Source organism: Dipodomys merriami, unplaced genomic scaffold (genome assembly GCF_024711535.1).
Source record: "Dipodomys merriami isolate MVZ:Mamm:240054 unplaced genomic scaffold, mDipMer1.0.p SCAF_10, whole genome shotgun sequence".
Taxonomy (NCBI): domain Eukaryota; kingdom Metazoa; phylum Chordata; class Mammalia; order Rodentia; family Heteromyidae; genus Dipodomys; species Dipodomys merriami.
The window spans coordinates 47,378,865-47,400,324 of record NW_027202271.1 but is presented as its reverse complement, the minus strand read 5'-3'; the positions used below and the strand labels follow the sequence as shown (position 1 = coordinate 47,400,324).

At 35.0% G+C, this 21,460-nt stretch overlaps 1 protein-coding gene across 6 annotated transcripts in view; it reads right to left on the bottom strand.

The window, feature by feature from the left end:
* Positions 1-21,460, bottom strand: part of Cfap54 (cilia and flagella associated protein 54) — a 248,380-nt gene that overhangs the window by 156,835 nt on the left and 70,085 nt on the right. For 5 of the 6 annotated variants that reach the window (XM_069990518.1, XM_069990555.1, XM_069990527.1 and 2 more), the window contains exons 23-26: positions 13,215-13,351; positions 10,069-10,234; positions 7,641-7,796; positions 5,662-5,784 (exon numbers count right to left, since the gene is read on the bottom strand). In XM_069990518.1, the coding sequence (XP_069846619.1) occupies positions 5,662-5,784; positions 7,641-7,796; positions 10,069-10,234; positions 13,215-13,351 (582 nt within the window). The remainder of the gene's footprint in view (positions 1-5,661; positions 5,785-7,640; positions 7,797-10,068; positions 10,235-13,214; positions 13,352-21,460) is intronic. The other variant, XM_069990536.1, reaches the window with a different exon arrangement.

The window sequence follows — 21,460 nt, the reverse complement described above, 5'->3', positions numbered from 1 at the left end:
CTCTCTCTCTCTCTCTCTCTCTCTCTCTCTCTCTCTCTCTCTCTCTCTCTCTCTCTCTCTCTCTCTCTCTCTCTCTCTCTCATCTTCCACAGTGTTTGTCAAAGCCCTTCATTTCTTCTCAAATCTCTGAAACCCACCTTTATTTTCCATCTTCACTATTAGCAAATGATCTGATTTCCTCTTTCTATTAAAGAAAAAGTAGGGGAACTAGTCATCTGTCTACTAGCCTATCTTCACACTTGGCCTGTATTTATACTATCATCCCTCCAATCTGCTGTCTAAACTAATGTCTCTCACCTATGTGGGAATCCCACTGCTTCTGCACTCTGGGAACTTGCTTCAGTCATCCTTCTTCTTCTCCTACAACCTTATCATTTCCCCAGTTGAGGATCTTCTCATCAATATTCAAATATTTTAGAGGACTTGACTAGGCAGAATTGAGCTTTGGGAGTTGGGTTTGATTTGGTTTGTCTGTTTGTCACCATGTGACAGTGACAGAAATAATAAAAACCAGAATAGTCACAAGGTTAACGGGGTGGGCTCAATAAGGATGGAAAAGGTTGGGATCAATCAGACTTTCTAGTTCTTTCTGCCTTGCGTTTGGAAATAAGATTGCCTCTTGAACCAAGTAAAACAATGAGATTCTTAGCTTTAATTTTCTTCCCTTCTCTTGCCCAGGAGATACCATTTATGTATCTATTGCCAGAAGTATAGTCTTCACATGCCATCCTTTTATCTTTTGTCTTTGTTCATATCTGGCCTGAACTCCAAAGTTCATTTCAAAATAAAATCTGTCCAAAACCCATTTTCTCTACTTCCCCTTTTTACACAAAAGTACTCCTCACATGGATCATTAAAAACTGTCCAAGCATACAGGCTGGGCATTACCATTGACCCTTCCCTCTCCAATCTTTGTCCACTATACTTGATAGATTCCAGTTTTTCAATTATGTTTCATAAAAAAGAATCCTTTTCTTTCTCTTTGCCTTCCACTTTTTCCACACTAGTTATTATCACTCTCTTTATAACTAGTTAATCCTCTACCTCAGATATTATCATTCCCTTTTCATTATTAGCTACTGTCCAAAAAATGATTTCTTTTTTCTAACATTCAAATCTTATTGTCTCATTCCTGAACTTGAAACTCATTCAATGACTCCTCTCCCACCTAAGGAGATGGCCCTTCAATATATGGTATCTGTTCACTGCTCCACCTTTATAAGCAACTCATATTTAATCATATTTTCTATAATTAAGATAAATCTGGTTTTCCTTTTCATAAACTGTAAAATGTTTCATATTTTTCTCATTAGACTTTGAGATAATCAATGTTAATAATCCTGTGTTTATCATTTAATTTTTCTAACCTAATACCTACCTTTAAGCTTTGCTTATTGTATATTGCCTTTGCCACAAATAATCTAATCATCTATATTTTCCTGTGAATCCTGTGCCTTGTTGAAAAAATGTGGTCTCTGATTTTATATGTAGTGACTTTGTTTCTTGCAGATGAATAGCTAGTTATGGCAGCATCTTTCATTAAATAAGCTATTATAACTAATTTTCTCATTGAATCAAATTGCCAACTTTGTCATGCTCCTTCTTTGGTCAGCCTGGGGATATTCCTGAATGCTCTAATCTTATTTCATTGAGCTATGTGCCCATCCACAAATTTTTATTAAGATGGCCTCATAGCAAATTTTTGTATCTATTGAGAGCTTTTACATTATCCTAACCAGTTCCAGCGAGATACTACTGGAACTCTGTATGCTATTTTAGAAGCACTTATATTCTATAACAGTAAATCTTCCTTTTCAGAAAACTTCTTGTGACCTGCCATATGTTCAGATCTTATTTTGTATCGTTGGCAAAATTTCAGTCCTTTTACTAGGTTCTTTGACTGTTTGCTAAGATTTAAATATCATGTCTTATAAGTGAACTAATCTACCCTCTCCATTTCTGACTGACTCCTGCTGATATAAAAAAACCTATCAGTTCGTAGTACCATATGTATAATCACTATTATACATATAGTCTCTCTGTCACTTTCTCTCTTCCTCTCTCTCTCTCTCTCTATATATATATATCACTATAGTATAATATATATTCTCTATCATTTTATAATTACTAGATTCTCAAATGTTTTGACACTGCTACAGTTACAAATAAGGTAAATTTTCCTTTATTTTATTGTCATAAAATTATTTCATATCTTCATCACATGACAGAATCTTTGAAGATACTGAATGTCCCTATTAGGAGTCAGCATCTCTTTCCTGTGCTTGAATTTTAAGAAAATAGCTTCAGAAATTTGCCATTTAGTATGATATTTGCTGTAAAGTTTGGGTAAATGTCTTTATCATTATTCAACTTCTTCTTTCCATTCCTAACTTATTAGAAATTTTATTAGGAAAGGTTGCTAAGTGTTATCAAATGTCTTCATTGCATTTTTGTTATAATCTTATTGTTCTATTTTAATCTGCTGTTATAAAAATCCAAGATTTGTTTTAATTTAGACATGATTTTTCTCTTTCATTTTTTTGTTCTTAGTGCTAGGAATCAAACATAAGGCAGGCTTATTTTTTAATCCTTGGGACAATGAGCCTGTCCTCAGACTAGCAAGTGACATCATACCATCCAGGAGCATGGGAGATTGGTCTCAAAAGATTCAAAGGGCACTGATGAATATTTGGGTCCCTTTGCTCTGCTTCCTCTGGAGTGAAAAGTGCCATTTTTCTTTTGAATTTCTGCTTGCCTAATACCTTTGTCTATCTATTTTCCAACCATTCTTCATCCCTGTTTTAAAGTATGATTCTTGAAATAATATGTTAGGACCCACCATTTTAGCTTACACTCACCCTTTAGTGATTGATATACTTAATTCTATAACTTATACTTTAAATAGTATTCCTTTTTTCCTTCTTCTTTTGTTGAATTAGCTATTTTTTATCCTTGCTCTTTTCTTGATGCTGCTTTCTCATTCTTTACAGTTCATTTTTAATCTCTGTCAATTTAGAAACCTACTATGCTTTAAAGTTTTACCCATGGTAACTTGTTCTTAAGCCATCTTTAAATATGTGTGTGTACTCTATCAAAAATAACCGTCTTATTTTTTTATTTTATTTTATTTGTGAACATACTGTACAGAGGGGTTACAATTACATGGGCAGGATAATGCATACAAAAAATAACCGTTTTATACTATATGCATTTTGTGGGAAAATAAAATTTCATTCAATTGTGACCCCAAAAATGTACCTGCTCATATCTCCCCATACCTCAAGCAGAATGGAAACTTTAGTTCAAAGTTACTAAGTTTTCCTTTCAAGGATAACTCTCTATCAAGGATCTCTACTTAGTATTTTTATTACAATGTCCCAGTCACATCATTATTATGTACTTAATTTTAATAATACCTATACTGTAAGATTCGTTACACCCATTATTCCTTTCCTTTTTGTCTTTGCCTATCTTGGGATTTCTGTTCTGAATCAATTGTCATTTGATAAGTATTTTCTCAAGTATTTTCCTCAGATAAGTATAGGGGCAGAATACTTCTCAAATACTCACACTTATGAAAATGTTTATTTTTCTCCTGACAAATGATATCTTTCATGGTTATTAGTTTTTGGATGTTATGCTTTCCCTGAAGATTTTACAAATTTTGTTTCAGTGTTTTAACTTCTAATGATGCTGATAAAGTTTGAAACAAATAGATTCTCTTTCTATTGCAAATAACTTGATCTTTGGGTTTCACAACTTTAAAGTTTGTTCTGATTCTTTAACTTTGGGAATGCTGTCAACATCCCTCTTAATATTTTTACATTAATCCAGCCTGGGACTCAGGGAACCTATCATTTTTCATTCGTTTCTTTTTCTGCCCTTTTGGTTTTTGTTATTTTCATGTCATGACTACTGGATCTACCATTTGAATTTATTGTTTCTATATAATCCTCTACATTAAAAGTGTTTAGGGTTGTAATAGCTTGGGCTTTTGTTTCTCTGGTTTTGGTTTTTGTGCTGTTGTTTTACTGTACTGAGTTTTGAACTCTGGCCCTGATTTTTGCTTGTTATTTTGGATATAAGGCCTCCCTTCCTTCTTGGGTACAATCTTTCTGTTAGTATTCCCATTGTAGGTACAATAATAAGCATGTGTTGCTGCATCCAGTTCTCCATTGAGACAAGTTTCTCAAACTTTTCTGCCAGGATAGTATCAAATCAGGTTCCTCTAAGTATCAGCCTCCCAAGTAGCTAGAATTATAGGCATGAGTCACAAGTGCCCAAATATAAGAAAGTTCTTAAGTTTTCACATTTGGTTCAAGAAATACTATAACCATGATCTTCATCAAATCAGTTTGGTTACAGGTTTTTTGTTGTCATCGGTTAGTTGGTTGGTTGGTTGATTGGTAGGTTTAAGGTCATCTGATTACTTTTCCTTAAAAGTTTAATTATCTCCCTCCTGCCCCCTATCATGACCCCCAAGTCATCTCTGGTCCTTTCCAACTTGGTAAGGAGAAAATACAATTATTTTTGGTATTTGGCTTGATCTTTCTTCAGATAGATGACTTTGGTTTGGTTTGGTTTGGTTTGGTTTCACTGCTACTAGGGCTTGAATATAGAGTGTCACACTCACTCTGTTTTCCTGCTCAAGGCTGTTGCTATGTGACTTGAACCACACCTCTAGCCCTGCCTTTTGCTAGCCATTTTGAAGATGGAACCTTGTAAATGTTTCTGCCCCAGCTGGCTTCAAACTTTGACCCTCTGGATCTCAGCCTCCTGAGTAACAAGGATTACAAGCATTAGTCACCAGTACCTGGCCAGATACATGACTCTTTGTCCAAATTTACCTCTACAGTTTGTCCTCTCTTGAGTTCAAAGTTCTGCTCACCAATCTCAAAATTACCCTAGCCTCTACTTAGTCTGTCTTTTTCTTCAGGTCTAATGCTATTTTTTTAAAATTCTGAATTTATAATATAGTTATATCTGTCATTAAGGATTAAGCTTTTAATTACAACCATGCTTCTTTGTCTCTGGAGGTCTTATAAGCACCATGCTACACTTGATACCTGGGTTTGGGTCTGCAAGCAGGTTTCTCTGAGATATGCAGATTGCCTTTAGCACCAGGTACATGCCACTAATAATTTAGGGTTTTGAAACATACCTTCTATGTGACTTTATAATTTTCAGAAAATATACAAATGCTATTTCAGTAACATCAAGTTTAGTTTATGAAGCACCACAGTTTTATCAAAAAATTCAACAACAGATTACAATCTCAAACCTTTATATTTCACATTTGCTTTTTTGATTGAAAAATGTTTGGGGATGGTATTTTTAATTATCCTAATTACCATGATATTTTTTTTGTTGGTTGTAAGGCTAACTCTGGGCGTGGCGCTGTCCCTGCGCTCTTCAGCTCAAGGTAAGTGCTCTACCACTTTAGCCACAGCACCACTTCCGGTTTTCTAGATGTTTATTGGAGAGAGTCTCACGGACTTTCCTGCCTAGGCTGGCTTTGAACTGCAATCCTCAGATCTCAGCCTCCTGAGTAGCTAGGATTACAGGTGTGAGCCACTGGCACCCTGCCCTCATTATCATAATTAATCTAAATCATTACTATTTATAAATTTTATGGCACCAGACAAAGAAAGAGACAAATACCTTTGTCATGTAGAAGATACAACAAGCTATCATGTGCTGTACACTCTCGTAACTTAAAACCTGTTTCTTTGCGAAGAGAATACTTGGCAGTCCTTGCAAAACCACTATACACTTTATTAAAATCTAAAAAAGTAGAAGCACAATAATTTTTGTGTTAATATATCATCCTCATTACGTTGTATCCAAATCATGTGAACATTAAGCTATAAAATGTTATTGCTGTCAATAATCATTGGTAAATTGCTTATGATATACTGAAGAATATAGATAATATATTCAATTACCAAATGAATCATAGGAAATGAAAGAAATATGAAAAATAATGAGGAATATGGAATATATACATATATATAACACTGCCACCAATAACACTACAATAAATACCCTTAATACAACATCTGTGAGATGATGCCCCACTAAGGACAGTGGAGCATCTTCCTCCAGGCCACAGACATCCTCTAACTCATGTACTATTATGTAATACAGTGTCCCTAGTGGGTAGAACACATGGGTAGGACACATCTAAAACTCAGGGGTAAAGAAGAGATAGCATTTTGCCAACCAGTAATTTTGTTCTATGTAATAAATAACCTGTGGTAGAATTGCTCTATCATACAAATGTATTTTTAATTTTATTAAGATTTCATTACATGAGATAAGTTAATCATAGAGGAGTTATTGTATCAGGAATATTTGTTTTTTTATTTGTTTAAAATTAGTTTTGATTCAATTAAAATTAAAGTTACTTTATCAAAATCTAAGCATCTTTCCATGTTTCTCAACTACTTGAATTTGCTTGTGTAAAATGCTTATTTCATATCATGTGTCAATTGTCCTATTAGGTTATTGTCTATTTGCAAGACTCTCTATTAGATACCTATATACATATAGATAGATATATAGATATATACATATAGATAGACAGACAGACAGACAGACAGAAAGACAGACAGACAGACAGAAAGACAGACAGACAGACAGACAGACAGACAGACAGACAGACAGACAGACAGACAGACAGACAGATAGATAGATACCTCTACAGATGTGGGAATAATTTTTCTAATTCCATAAGTATTCTATCATTCTCTTACTGTCCCTTTTTTCAAAGGAAAATGTCCTATTGTTTCTAGAAGTTCTGTCTTAGATTTTTTGCAAACTCTAGACTGCACATATCATTTCCTAGGATTTTTTTCCCTAAATATTTGGCTTTCTTTTACATTTAAGTCTTTAATATACCTAGACATTTTTATAGGGTAGACATAAAAGTCAAAGTCCACTTTCTTTCAGAAGAATTCAGGTGTTTCTTCTCCTCCCATTGAATGGGAATGCCAACTCAACCAATCAACTTAGAAAAAGATTTTAAGACTTAGAAAAACTGTAGCTTTGCCAACAACTTTGATTCAGCCTGAGATCCAAACCAGAAGACCTAACTAATTTGCTTGGATTCTTTTGACCTTGGGACTTATGAAAAAGTAAGTGGGTGTCCTTTTAAGATGTAGGTGATGGTGATTTGTTTAACAGTGTTTAAGAAGCATATATAACTAATACAATTCCTCCAACCAAATCTCATCAACTTTTTCCATAAATTTTATCACCAACTATATTTTCTTAGGTAATTCATTACATTTTCTCTTTATAATGGATTTAATAATGTGTGCAACAGTATATACTACATACTAAATATATACTAAAATTATATACTAAATATATACTAATATATACTAAAATTACAAGAACATAATAATTGAAATAACTCTTAGAACTAAGAAATTACTATTGCCAGTATTTAACAATGGACAGTAATCAAGCTTCTGTTCAGACATACAACTAATTAAATGCTTTTCAGTTAACTCTTAAAATTCATTTTTTTTACCCATCTATATTTTGTAAGAGATATACTATTTTGTTTTTTTCAGAATGAATCTGTATATTTTTTTTAAAAATTCCTTTAAGTAGAGTCATGGGAATACCTTTACCTGTATAACGGGTACCAAAACAATATTGTGATATATTATAGGAGCAAGGAGGCCATAACACTGAGTCACAGCTTGAAGGGCATAATTGGAATCATTAAGAAAGTTGCTAAGTTCCAATGCTACTAATATTCTCTCACATTCCATCAGTCTAGCAATCTGCAAAGAAACAGCCTTGTAATTCAAACTGAACACAAAGTGATTAACTTGTTTCTAAGGAGAATAAAGGGTAGAAAATGTGATATTTGTGGCTTAATTACACAAATGTTGACATGAAGAAAATGCAAATTTGGAAACAACTTTCTCTAGTAATACATGTATATAATGCAATCTCAGAATTAAACTTCAGACGGTGTGGGGGGGGAGGGGGGTATAATTGGGTGGGGGGAGGGGGGTAAAATTGGGTGGGGGGAGGGGGGAGGCGGGGAAGGGAAGTGAAGGGTAAACAAAGGAGGAGGCTGCAATGCTTGGTAAGAAATGTATGCATTATCCTGCCCATGTAATTGTAGCTCCCCTGTACAGTATGTTCTCAAATAAAATAAAATACAATTAAAAAAAAAAAAAGAATTAAACTTCAGAATATTTTTTAAAAACCCACAAGTACTACTAATCACCTAAAAAGAACCTGTGTGTATGTGTGTGTGTGTATGTGTGTCCTTAAGCCTTTTTTTTCTTGCTCAAGGCTAGTACTCAACCACTTTAGCCACTCCCCCCTCCCCCTCCCCCTCCCCCTCCCCCTTCTCCCCCTCCTCACCCTCCTCCCCCTCTCCCCCTCCCCCTCCCCCTCCCCCTCCCCCTCCCCCTCCTCCACCTCCTCCTCCTCCTCGTTCTTGGTAGTTAACTGAAGATAAGAGTCTCAAAGGCTTATGTGCTGGGGCTGGCTGTGGTGATTTTCAATCTCAGCCTCCAGAGTAACTAGGAATATAGGTGTGAGCCAACAGCACCATGTGAGAGTCTTTTATTGTCAAATTAAATATTGGCTTTTTAATTTAAAAAATCTAGCTTTAAACAATAAGTAAAATATAACATTTCTGTTACAGATTCCAATTTTCCTTTTGTTCTGTCAGAAATGGTAAATTTTCAGTAAACTCATCTGTTATATATCTCCTGCTTATACTTTTAGTATTTAAATAAATAAGATGGTATAATCTCAATGTTACGTTTTGATATCAAATGTAACTCAAAATGAACAAAATTCATTCATTCTCCTTTCCCCTCTCTAAGGAAACAATCATTTTTCTATCCATACAAAATTATATGTAAGGGAAACTGTGAGTTGCATAGTGATTCTTATACAATTACTTTTAACTAGAATGGTAGTTTAGCATTCCGAATTGACTGAAGTACTTTAAAAATGTTACTTCGAGACTGGATATAATCAAAAAAGAAGCTAAATTCAATGTGGTAGGGACAAGTGGATGATTGTGAGTACTTGGGCTCTACAGCATAGTAATCTTTTCTTGAGCAAATATTTTTTCCACTTTCATTCTCCCAGAAATTGCCTCTCTCACATAACAACTTACTGTTTAATTAATTATAAGTAAATGAATTTTTTTAAAAAGGAAAAATAGCTAAAACATCTGAATCTAAAGTGAAGAAGAAGAAAGGGAAAGAATAGAAAACAAAACATCAAGCTAGAATTTTTAAAATGTAGGATAATTATGTTGATGTGTGGCTTGTATCCAAGAGACACAGGAAGTGTAAAGAGGATCAAGGTCCAGGCTAGCCTGGGCGTAAATAAAAGACTCTACTTGAAAATCATTAAAGCAAAAAGGGACAGGAATGTGGCTCAAGTGATTGAATGCCCGCTTAGCAAGTAGGATATCAAGATTCAAACATTCTAATACCACTAAAAAAGTGAAAATATTAAAAGGATTACAGATACATACAAGCATTGTTTATAACTGCTTTGAGACTCCATCAATAGGAAATAGGTTAAACATCTTCCTCAATACAGGAATACAGTAAGTTACTTTAAAAGAACATGGAACATAGACAGATGCATGCCAGCATGAAAAAAACATCCAAGATAGAAAGAGTTTAAAAAGCAATTAACAATTCAACTTCTTGACATAATAATAGCAATAGATTTGTCTATGTATATATTTTAAAAAATTAGACAAATTAGACAAACCCTAGTATTCACAGAAGTTATGGAATTAAAAGGGTTTTTCATTTTATACATTATATACATTTGAATTCTGAAATATATATCTATGTTACTCGTACACATGGAAAAAAAGAAATTAAAAATAAGAGAAAATAAACATGCACTGAGACCTATAAAACCTTTGTGGAATTTCAAATAATGCAACACATTCATATGATGGCTCCTCAGTCCATTCACAGGACACAAGACACAAACAAACAGAATATGACATTTACATATCATTGCAAAGTAACATGGGTTCAGCCACTTTCATTCACTTACTTGTTGAGCAGGGAAAATCTCATTGCCTTTAATATTATCACAGAACATATTTTCTTCTTTAATTTTAATGTCACTTGTTACAAAAATGTTTCTAAGAAAAAGGTATAAAAGGATTGAAGAAGTCTCGGTCAAAATATCTGAATGCAATCTGCAAAAGGAATAAATGCTGTTACAGGTAGAAGTAAAATGATTGACTTAGCACGTGATTCATTTGCTCTCGGTATCTACACAATGATCCAAACAGCAATGAAAATAAAGCAGCAGATATTCTTGAACAGCTGTTTAGACCAAAACTAAAGACAAGCTCATAATGAGGAAAATAAAGCTGTAGAAATCACAGATATATAAAAATAAACAAAGTGGAAAATTTTTCTCATTCATATATAAAATTATGTATCTGATTATATTATACATTATGTTATATATTTTATATATTCATATATAAAATTTCTTTTCAAACTATAACACCACTATAAATAATTTTGGAAAACAGGCCCAATACTTAAATTAATAAATTTTCTGAAAATAAGGATTATTTATAGCAAACTCAGCTGTTGTTGAAGAGAGAGTGTTTTAATAATTATTGAACATTTCTAATTATCTTTTTTCAACTGTAGCCAACAGTGCTGACCATTGGCAAAACAGTGAACTTTGAAGCCTTCCTTTGTTTCCAATATTCTCTCCCTTGATCTAGGGCTTAGCTGATGATAAACCCTTACTTTTAAGCTGCAGATCTCTATACCTCTCGTCTCTATGATATAGGAAGGGATCTGACATCAGTAATTCATACTTGAGGATGATCACCACTGTATTAAACTCTAGCTTTATCTTTGCCGTGAGAATTTTAGTGTGTTGCCCTGTAATAAACCCTGAACTTTCTCATTGTCCTCATGATGTCCTTCAGTACCTTGACTTCTACCCGTACTCCAACCTGTCACCGCCTGGCTCCATTTCTTTACCTATCCAGCTCAAACTCTGGTCATTTTGTTCAAAAGTGACCTTTCTAACATCTTAGGTTCACTGACACCACACAATAATCAATTTGCTTAACCTTACAGAGACGTCAATGCCAAATCTTCTAACCTCTGTTATGAAAATCACTTATTCACCTATTTATTTCACTCATTCTTTCATTTCAAAGTAGAATTTTTAGTCTGCTTTGTATAGTGTACTGTTTTAGTGAGGCCCTAGGATATAAAGATGAATCAAGTTGAGCCCTTAGCCATGAGGGAGCTAGATTTACTACAAATCCATGCTGTATGACACCAGCTGAGTCATTAGTGCTTCTCCACAATACTTCCATGTATTCTGGGCTATTTCTTTGTTTGGATTCCCCCAGAATAATATTTTCAAATATTTTCAAATCCCTCTGCTCTCCTCTATGCTTCCCTTGTCTTCCTTTGACAATGCCCCTGTGACATTGTCACCTGAATTTTCTATTATCTTCCATCTCTTCCTCTCTACTTCCTCTACCCTTCCATCCACACTCCAAAAGTATCCCCCATAAGCCTATCTTTCTCAAGCTTCTTGCTTCCCTCTTCTCTTACAGTCCTGTTTCACATGCCTGGTCTCTGCTTGTTGTAACTCTCTACTTTGTAATTTTTCCTTAGCTGTCCGTCATGCTACAGTTTATCATGGCTCTCTTAATTCTGCCAGTTATCTAACTGCCAAGTCTACATGCTTTTTCTTGGTTCTCATTCTACTTAACATCTTTGCAGCATTTGATTGAGCCTGATCTTATACTAGCATCTGATAGAGCTGGCCAGTCTCCTTGGCAATGCCTGTTTGTGGATTTTATCATTTACTTGGTAGCTCCTATCAGAATACTTCTTTTTTTCCCCTTCTCCTACATTTTCCACTTAAATGTAAGCAATGCCCAGGAGTCAATCCCAGCCTTCTATCTTTTCTGTTAGTCCTTCCATGGAAGATAACATTTGTTTTCAAGAGCTTAATGATGATCTCCATGGATAACTTTCAAATCTCTACCTCTAGCCTTGGCTCCTTTCTGAGTGTCGCACTCCATAAATATATCTATTGGATTCCTTCTGGAAAACTAAACTCAAAATATCCCCAATCAAATTCATTATCTCCCTGAAAACATCTTTCCACCTGCCATGTCCCCTTAGTAAATGCTACAGGCTTCCAAGTCAGTAACCTTAGAACTTTCAATCACTTTTCATTCTTTCCTGTCTTAATACACAAGTCACACAGCACTAGGATATTATATATAGCAAATGCTAAGCCCATGTTAGGTTAATTGAAATGAAATTATACTTTCAATGTAAATAGGCATTATCAGTACCAAGCTTTAATCATCATTTATAGGCTTGTTTATCTTTGAGAAGGAGTTTGTCTTCCTGTTAAGATAATTTAGACATTGACCAGCAAGTGGAGAAGATTTGTGTTTTTTAATTTCTTTAGACACTAACCCTCATATCTGAGACTGCTCTTAACCTGTTCCCGTAAGGAAAATGATAGTAAAATCAAATGACAGCCTACCATTTTATAAGGCTGCTGCCAGCATATTGCAGTTATTGAAGATCTTATCTTAGGAGCCTCTTGAAACAAAGGAAAACTCTTCAGAATCTAACGGTCCATACATAAAGCCTTAAGCTTAACCAAACCTGATGTTGTTATAAAAGTCTCCAGTGAATATTTGTTTTTTTTGCTATAATGGGTAAGTATTAAGGTAGTATTTGGTATTTCTATCCATAACTTTCATCCATATGCCATCACTATTTTTCCTGATTCTATCAGGGAAATTTCTAGCACGGACTCAAGATTTAAAATGCAGGGCTAGGAAGGTGGCAAGGTGGCTTAGTGGTAGAGTGGTTGTTCTGCAGGCATGAGACCCTGGGGTTCAATTCCTCAATACCACATAAACAGAAAAAGCCAGAAGTGTCACTGTAGCTCAAATAATAGAGTAACTACTCTTGAGCTGAAGAGCTGAGGGAGAGTGCCCAGGCCCAGAGTCAGGCCCCACAACCGACAAAAAACAAAACAAAAAAAGATTTGAAATGCATATTCTTACTATAATACTTTTACATGGACTATCTTCACATGAAATTGACAGTAAACTAATTCAAGGTTTCACACCTAACATCTAAAGCAGTAAATTCACATTTTAAAATAATACTTCTAAGTACCTTCTCTGTGTTATTGTCATTATATTGCTTAAAGAAACAATGGATTGCTCATCTCGAGGTGGTGATGCAACAAAATAATCCCAAGCTGTTGAGAAAACTTTCTTGGCCAATTTATAGTTACCAGTCTGATAGGCAACCTGCAAAAAAAAAAAAATAAGCACATCATCTCATGAGCTGTGTTGTATTTGTGACATGTATATTTTAAGGCAGAAGCAAGGAAAAGTCCTATCATTTGCTAACTTCATCCATAGTTATTCACTCTGGCTGCTCCGTGCCATGGTGAGGGACCTGTGGCCACTGGCAAGGGAGTCTGACATATTTTGAAATCTCTTTTTATTTCTAAATTGCATGGAAATTTGAAACTCTGGGAGGATGTTTCAAATCCTCATAAGCAAAACAAAGATCACATCTGAGCCAAATTAATTTCATTTTCATCTATCTCTGCAGTGCGCTCCATTTATTATAGATACTGTTATAATGAACAATCTGTTCCAAGAAAAACAATCAGATTTCCCAAACCCAGTCTGTGAAATATACTTCATTCTTTTCTAGTTCTGACTGACACTTTCAGAGCTTTTGTGCAACAAAGGGCTCACAGATGAAAAAGGTAAAGAATAAAAGAGAAATGCTTTCCAAGAAGTTCTATCTTTTACATTTAACAAATTTAACATTAAGCAAAATAATTTTACTGGCAAAGCCTGAGAGCTCAGGAGAAAAAACATTTATCAACTTACCTATTCTTTTGGTAGAATATACTCCTTTCAAAAGATATTTTTAAATTATTCTATTTAAATATTTATGTAATTGTATGAAATTAATTATGTGCTGCTTCAAATCCTTTATGGAGGCAGATAAGGAATAAGGTCCAAGTAAATGCACTGAACATAACAGTGACATGTCACTAGCACATTTTCCACTCAAGAGAATAACTTCTGGGGCCAGAACTTTTCTATGCTGCCAAATAATTAACCAACCAATAGGCTGTTAACAAAGTTTTTAGTCTGTGCAAAGGCCTGGAGGGCTAGATGCTTCAAAACTTAGTAACAGCCTTATACTCCATGAAATTGAATAGCATGAAGGGCACAAACCATATGAAATCACCTAAAAACTACAAAAAATAGCTTAATTATTATGGAGGTTTAAGGGGAAAAAAAAGAATGAAGGCTTTAAGGAGGAGGCAGGGCTTCAGTTGAACCCTAAGGCAAGGAATTGTCACCATTTATATAAAATGTGAGAGGATCTAGTAGTAGAAATTAATGCAGAGCATTTAGAACAAGCTGGAGGGATGAGTTAGAATTGGAGTAAAATGGGCAACATGGTAGAGGAGTAAAAATGGGATATGATTCTTGCCATAGGGTTTCAACTTCTGGTATTTATTCCCTCCCATATCTATACAACCTCACAGCCTTTCCCAGCTGAGTTGATGGCAACTTTGTCCTAGTTCATAAGCTGATACCTTATAGTTGTCATATTATTTGCACTAGAAACTCTCATTAAGTCCTTCTGGAGAGCATACCCAAATCTGAGCATTCTCATCCCTTTAACTACTGTTCCATCAGCCAAGCTACCTTCCATTCTCATTGGATCACAACAAGAAATAATGCCCCACCCATGACCCCTGATGGTCTTATTCCTATCTTGGCAGCCAGGCAAGCCTTTGACAATAGAAGTATAATTATGGTATTCCATGAGTCACAACCAATAGCTTCCCATTTCAGGAAGGATAAATTCTTAGGACTGGAGGCATACCTTATATGATAGAGCACATGCCTACTGAACACAAGGTTCTGTATTCAAACTACCATACACATCCACAACACACACACACACACACACACACACACACACACACACACACACACACACACACACACACACACACACACACACACACACACGCCAAAGTCTACTATCCCACTTACCTCTTAAATTCCCCTTACTACTCCTTCCACTCTCATTGGTCCCTCCTACTATAACATATTAGCCTCCTTGCTGTTTATCAGAGTTAAGTGGGTCTCCACATCTGAAAACTGGGGCTTCTTTTCCAATCCTTCTTTTGCAAGTTCCTCCATATAGCCACTTTCTCTCATCCGTCAAGTCTCTGTCCAAATCTCATCCTCCCTTATTGCTCCATTTACTATAATAATGGACCTTCAAATGTTCCACTTCACACTTCCATTGTCCCCACCATCTTCTACTTGTTTTTCTACAGCACTTATCATCTTCTCAAAGGCTAGTTTACTTATTTACTGTGTCCGTTGTTTACTCCCTATATCCCACAATGCTGTTTGTTCACTTTGCTTAGAAAAGTAGTTCTCAAAGTATAATCCTTGGGACATAAGCATGACTTAGAACTTGTCAGAGTTCTGGAAGTGTGGGACCCAGTAACCTGTTCAAACAACACTCCAAGTCATTCTGTTGCACAAGCCTGAAATAATGCCTGGCACAGAGTAAGAACTTAACCAATAGGGTGTTAAATAAACTTTAAAATCCTCTTTTTCCTGACAGTTTCCCTCTCCTTACAGCACAGGATGCCCAGCAATTGCACGACTGTAACATAGTGATTAGTATGGGGTGAGTGCCTCCCTACAAAGCAAGACAGACCTTCTTAAAGGTATGCCAAACTTATGATTCCTTGGATTTACCAGGCAAATTTGAGAGAAAGTTTATTCCTTATACAAGGGATTCCTAGAAGAGAGCTGGGTGGGTGTAAGCAAGATTAGACTAACTTGGGAAAGGAGTAGAAAGTATGGAGAATAGAACAATAGGAAATCTATACTAGATGAGAGGTTTAAATTCCCTGCTAGTGCCACAGGAAGAGATGGACTCATAGTCCTTCCATCAGCTTACTCAGATGTGGGAAAGGAAAACAGAGGGGTGAGGTTAGACTCTTCATTACACTGGGTGGGTCAAGATGGAATCCTGGAAGACAGCACGGTAGCCAATTAAGGCGTATACAGAAATCTAGGAACCAACATTTTTCTTCCAAAATAAAGAAAAAATTTAATCTTTAGAGAGGATAATGAAGTTTATCTGTAAACAGAACCAAAGGTACAAGACCTAGAGCTTCCTTGATCCCTCAGCCTTCTCAGGACCTACCTGCCTTACCACCCCAGGCCATGCTAGTGTCCTAACCTGAAATCAGGATTTTAGCTAACACCATACTAAAAATTATCTAAAAATCATTACTGTTTGGGTAATAAGATTGATTTTTTAAAAGATGTTTATTTCACAGGATGAAGAGAAGACATCTAGCATAGAACCTGGCACAAAAGAGACATTGAGTAAAAAATTCATCAATAAATCAGATGAGTAGAGAGAATAATAATAACCAGATGATGAGAAGAACTGAAACTTCTTAAAGAACAAGTAACTCTTTTGCCCATCATTCTAAATTTTTCCAAATTTGAAGTAATAGACAAGAGTCAAGCATGTATGAATCAGAGTTCTAAATTAACTCATAGATGAACGTCTTTGTTCATAATCACTACAACAATTGCTTGCAAAAGTGTGCATGTCTATCACAAAACTTTCACTGATAGCAGGGAGACCTACTTACCAACACAAGCTTAGGCAGAGGACAATAGACAAGTGATAGAAAAAGAGTTACACATAGTGGAGGAGAAGGGAAAAGGACCAAAGAGAAGACAAGGAGCATAGAGAGAGGGTCACTTAAAAACAGATGGCAGAGATGAAGGCTTTGACAGAATTGGCACATGGTAGAAGTCCTATATTTGACCTCCTGAGATATGGAGAGAGTCATGGAATAACATAAGCCAATCTAGGAGTCAGGCTTACCATCTATAACAAGCATCCTTAAAGAAAATTATTTAATGTCCCTGAGATACCCTTTCTAATATTCAGTGGAATTGGTAGAAAAAGATTTAGCTAACCTGCTTTCCCAAGTATAAAATAAAAGCAATCATATCACCTCACAAATACTGTAATTAATGAAATGGTGAATTAAAAAAAAATTTTTTTGGTTGGTCGTGGGGCTTGAACTCTGGGCCTGGGCCCTGTCCCTCAGCTCTTCAGCTCAAGGCGAGCTCTACCACTCTATCCACAGCACCACTTTCGGTTTTCTACTGGTTTATTGGAGATAAGAGTCTCACAGACTTTCCTGCCCAGGCTGGCATTGAACCGTGATCCTCAAATCTCAGCCTCCTGAGTAGCTAGGATTACAGGTGTGAGCCACCAGCACCTGGCTCATTTCATTTCTTGTTGATTAATAATTAAAATATATTTATAGGAAAGAGTGTGAGGTTTTGATCAATGTATATACTGTGGGATGATATAAGGCCAATATACATCACTTCCAATACTTCTCATTTTAAATTTCCTCCTGCAACTATTTTGAAATATAAAATATGTTGTTACTAGCTATGATGCCTTTATTGTACAATATAACACCAAAATATAATCTTACTTAAGTATAATTTTGTACTTAATAACAAATGTGTTCCCTTCCCTATCCACCTCCACTCCTGGCTTCTGAAAATTACTGTTCTTCTCTGTTTCTATGAACTGGACTTTTAGATTCTATGCATAAGTAATATCACAAATTTATCTTTCTGTGACTAACCTCAGAGAAATACAAAATAAAACCACAATAAGGTATCACCTCATACTTGTCTGATTGGCTATTATAAAAATAGATGACAGGTATTGCAAGATGAAAGTGTTGACAAAGAAGGTAGAGAAGCCTCATATACTGTTAGTGGAATTGTAAATTAGTACAGTCATTTTGAAAAAAAATCAGTATAGAGCATTTGTAAAAAAAAAAATTAACCCAGCCATCTCACTACTGAGTACAGAAATGCCTAAAGGATCTAAAATCAGTAGGCCAACGAAATATATGCAATCCTGATTTCATAGCTACATTATTCTCAATAGCCAAGATATGCAAATAGTCTAAATGTACATTGACAATGAACAGAATAATACTAAATTGCCTAAGATTCAGTAATTGAGTCTGCTTCTTCGATGTTTGTAATAAATGATATTCCCATATTCATATTTTTAAAGCATCATGCCCACTCACTTTTGTCATTTGATAGTTCAATAAACCAATATGGCATTTGTGTTAATATCCAATTAGCAAAGAGAAAAAAATGGGATGAGGGACCTTTTCAAAAACAATAATCTCTCAGGTCAAGATTAGTATCCTGCTTGCATATTTTTAGTTTTCTATATTTTATATCATATTATTCAGCTCTTCTGGAAAAATAAAAAGAAATGAGGTTTTAAAAAGAGAATAAATATTTATGAAAAGAATATTATTCAAAAGGTTTACTCCATTTTTTTCCCAAAAACCAGTTGCAGTGGCAAATTCCTGCAATCCCAGCCCTTGGGGGGCAAAGGGAAAGTAGGCTGCAAGTTTGAGTCAGCCTCAGCAATACAGAAAGACCCTGGTCAAAATCTAAATGAGATGTACAAGACACTACGTTGAAAACTAATTTTACAACTTTGGGGGGGTAGGGAGGGAGGAGCTGGGGAGGTGGGGAGGGAAAACTAGTAGAAGAAAAACAAAGGAGGGGGTAACAATGCTCAATGGCAAAGGTATCTTTACAATAAAAAATATTTTTAAAAAAGCTAAAGGCTAGAGATGTAGCTCAATTGTAGAATGCTTGCTAATGATGCTTGAAGCCCTAGGTTCAATCCTGAGCACTACACAAAAGGAAAAGATATTAACAAGTGAAAATATTAGTTTTCTATATTAATAGAAAGTCTATTAAGGATTCACTTATAGATTGATATTAAGTAAAAGTACAACTTAAAATCCCAAAAGCCAACTGTAACCACAGGTTTTTGGTAAAATACCTTGTGTTTCCTTTTAAAGTATTAAGGTTAATGACTCAGTGAAGAGAACCTGTCCTAAAACTAAAAACTAACCACTTCCATGAAATTAGATTGCTCTTCCAAAAGAAAGACATATTAAGCTGGAATTTAAAAGCTTAAACTTAAGCTATAAATAGAGATTTAGTAAGTGAGAAAGTTTTGCTTTTCCCACTTACCCTTATAAGACAGAATGTCCATAAACTATCATGAATGAATGGCAAAACTGAAAATACTTTACCAATAAAAGAAACATGCCATTATTTCATGATACTTCTCATTATCCCAGCAGTATAGCTTAGACTTAGTTTTATTAACTTTCAATGAAAGTTCTGCCAAATGTAACCCAAGAGTCAAACCACTCCCAGGAGAAAAATTAGGCCTAGATGAAATATTCAGTTCCTCACAATAACTCCATCATTGCAAATTAGGGAATATATTAAATTCCAAAGAAATCAAAATAACAAAAAAATCATGAGCCAGTATGACATGCCAAACCAATACTAGATGAATCCTAGCAATTCTCTCAACTTAATTTTGTTTGAAAAAATATAATAATATAAAATGCCACTGAGATCTATTCTTATATTACTAATCAACTATGAAAAGAAAATAGCACATTAGAAATATGATAAAATTTAGTATAGCCTTCAGCTCTAAGCCAAAAATAAGCTTAAAATTAGATGTTTGAGACAAGACATAGGTCAATGACTCACTCCAGAGTCTCTCCACTGGTGACATTTTAAGTAAGACAACAACTCTGTCAGCCAAAATGTTAATCATGAGTATAATCATAACTAAAACAACAGTGCTGTTTAGTCAGGATCTACTGAGTGATAAGTGTGAGGGGAAACACTGAGTATGCATAATTCCATTTAACTGTTCTTAATACCTCTGGGAGGAACTACTATTATTCCTACTTCACAGAAGGAAACTAGTTACTCAGTATCATTTGCCTATTATGAGGGGCTAGAATTTTCATTCAGGCTTCTCTGTCTCAACCCAGAAAATTCCCATCTATGAATTTATCCTAAGAAAGTAATAATGCATTTAATAAATATTTATATATAAAGCTGCAACCCCAGTATTTGAGAGGCTGACATCAGAGTATTATGAATTCAAGGCCTTATACCAAAAATATACATACACATATAAATTCCTAATGAAATGGGAAAATGTCAATTTTTAAAATGTTTAAATGTCAATTATATATTAAATGAAAATATAACACTTCAAAACAATATGTATACTACGATTAAACTTACATATTATACATAAATGCATATACATGTGTAAGTATATATATGTATCTATAGAGACAGAAGTGCATAGATTGACAGATATATAAAGAGACAGACAGATAGGAAAGATAGTAGGCAGGTGGATTGGCAATAGCAAGTGGATAAGATAGAATAGGATAATACTATGTAGGAAATCCTGTGGAAATAGTATGTATCCTAGGAAATACTATGTATGAATGGAATGTTATGCAGCCATTAGAAAGGACAAAATAATGACATTCGCAGGGAAATGGATGGAACTAGAAGAAATCATGTTGAATGTGGTAAGCCAAGAGCAAAGAGACAAACGGCACATGGTCTCCCTGATAAATGGATGAAATACAAAATGTAAGGTGATACAACAAAGTAAACAAGACTGGAGAAACAAAGAACCTCTACTCATCTGTTGAATCATTACTAAATGACCCCATGCTGCTGATATGGGATATATGTGCACATTGGAGGGGAACTAGGAGGAGGACACAGAACTAGAGGGAAATGGGAAAACATACAACAGTGAGACCCATCAGCTGCACTGGACATTGATCAAAATGAACCAAGCAACTCAATGGCAGCAATGGGGGGAGGGAATGAGTGGGAAAGAGGGAACAGCTGACACTATGCAAAAGGAAAGGAATATACATATCACCCAATGTGGAAGAAATAACTGTACAGTCAAAGCCCATAAACCTCATAAACTTTACAGATCACGATAGACAATTTGCCCCATGAAGGTTAGAATGTGTTTGTGGCTTTAACTAAGCATCACGATCCCACAATACTGTGAAATTATGTAATCACTTAATCACAATTAAAAAAATTGCAAAAAAAAGAAATATTATGTATGTATCAGAGTTACCACTGACATTTGGGATTGGAAAATTCTTTGTAATTCTTTGTAATTCTTTGTAATTGTGAGGCTTCCCATTGCATTGTAGAATGTTTAGTAGAATCCCTGGCTTCTATTCACTAGATGCCAATAGCACCCCAGTAGGTTATACATATAGACACTGGTAAAATTGATCAGAGAAAGAAGTGCTATTCTGGATGATAATATATTTTTTTCTATATGCATTTCAGTATTTTCCAAAATTCCTAAAACTATTATGTGTTATATTTGTAACTTAGGGG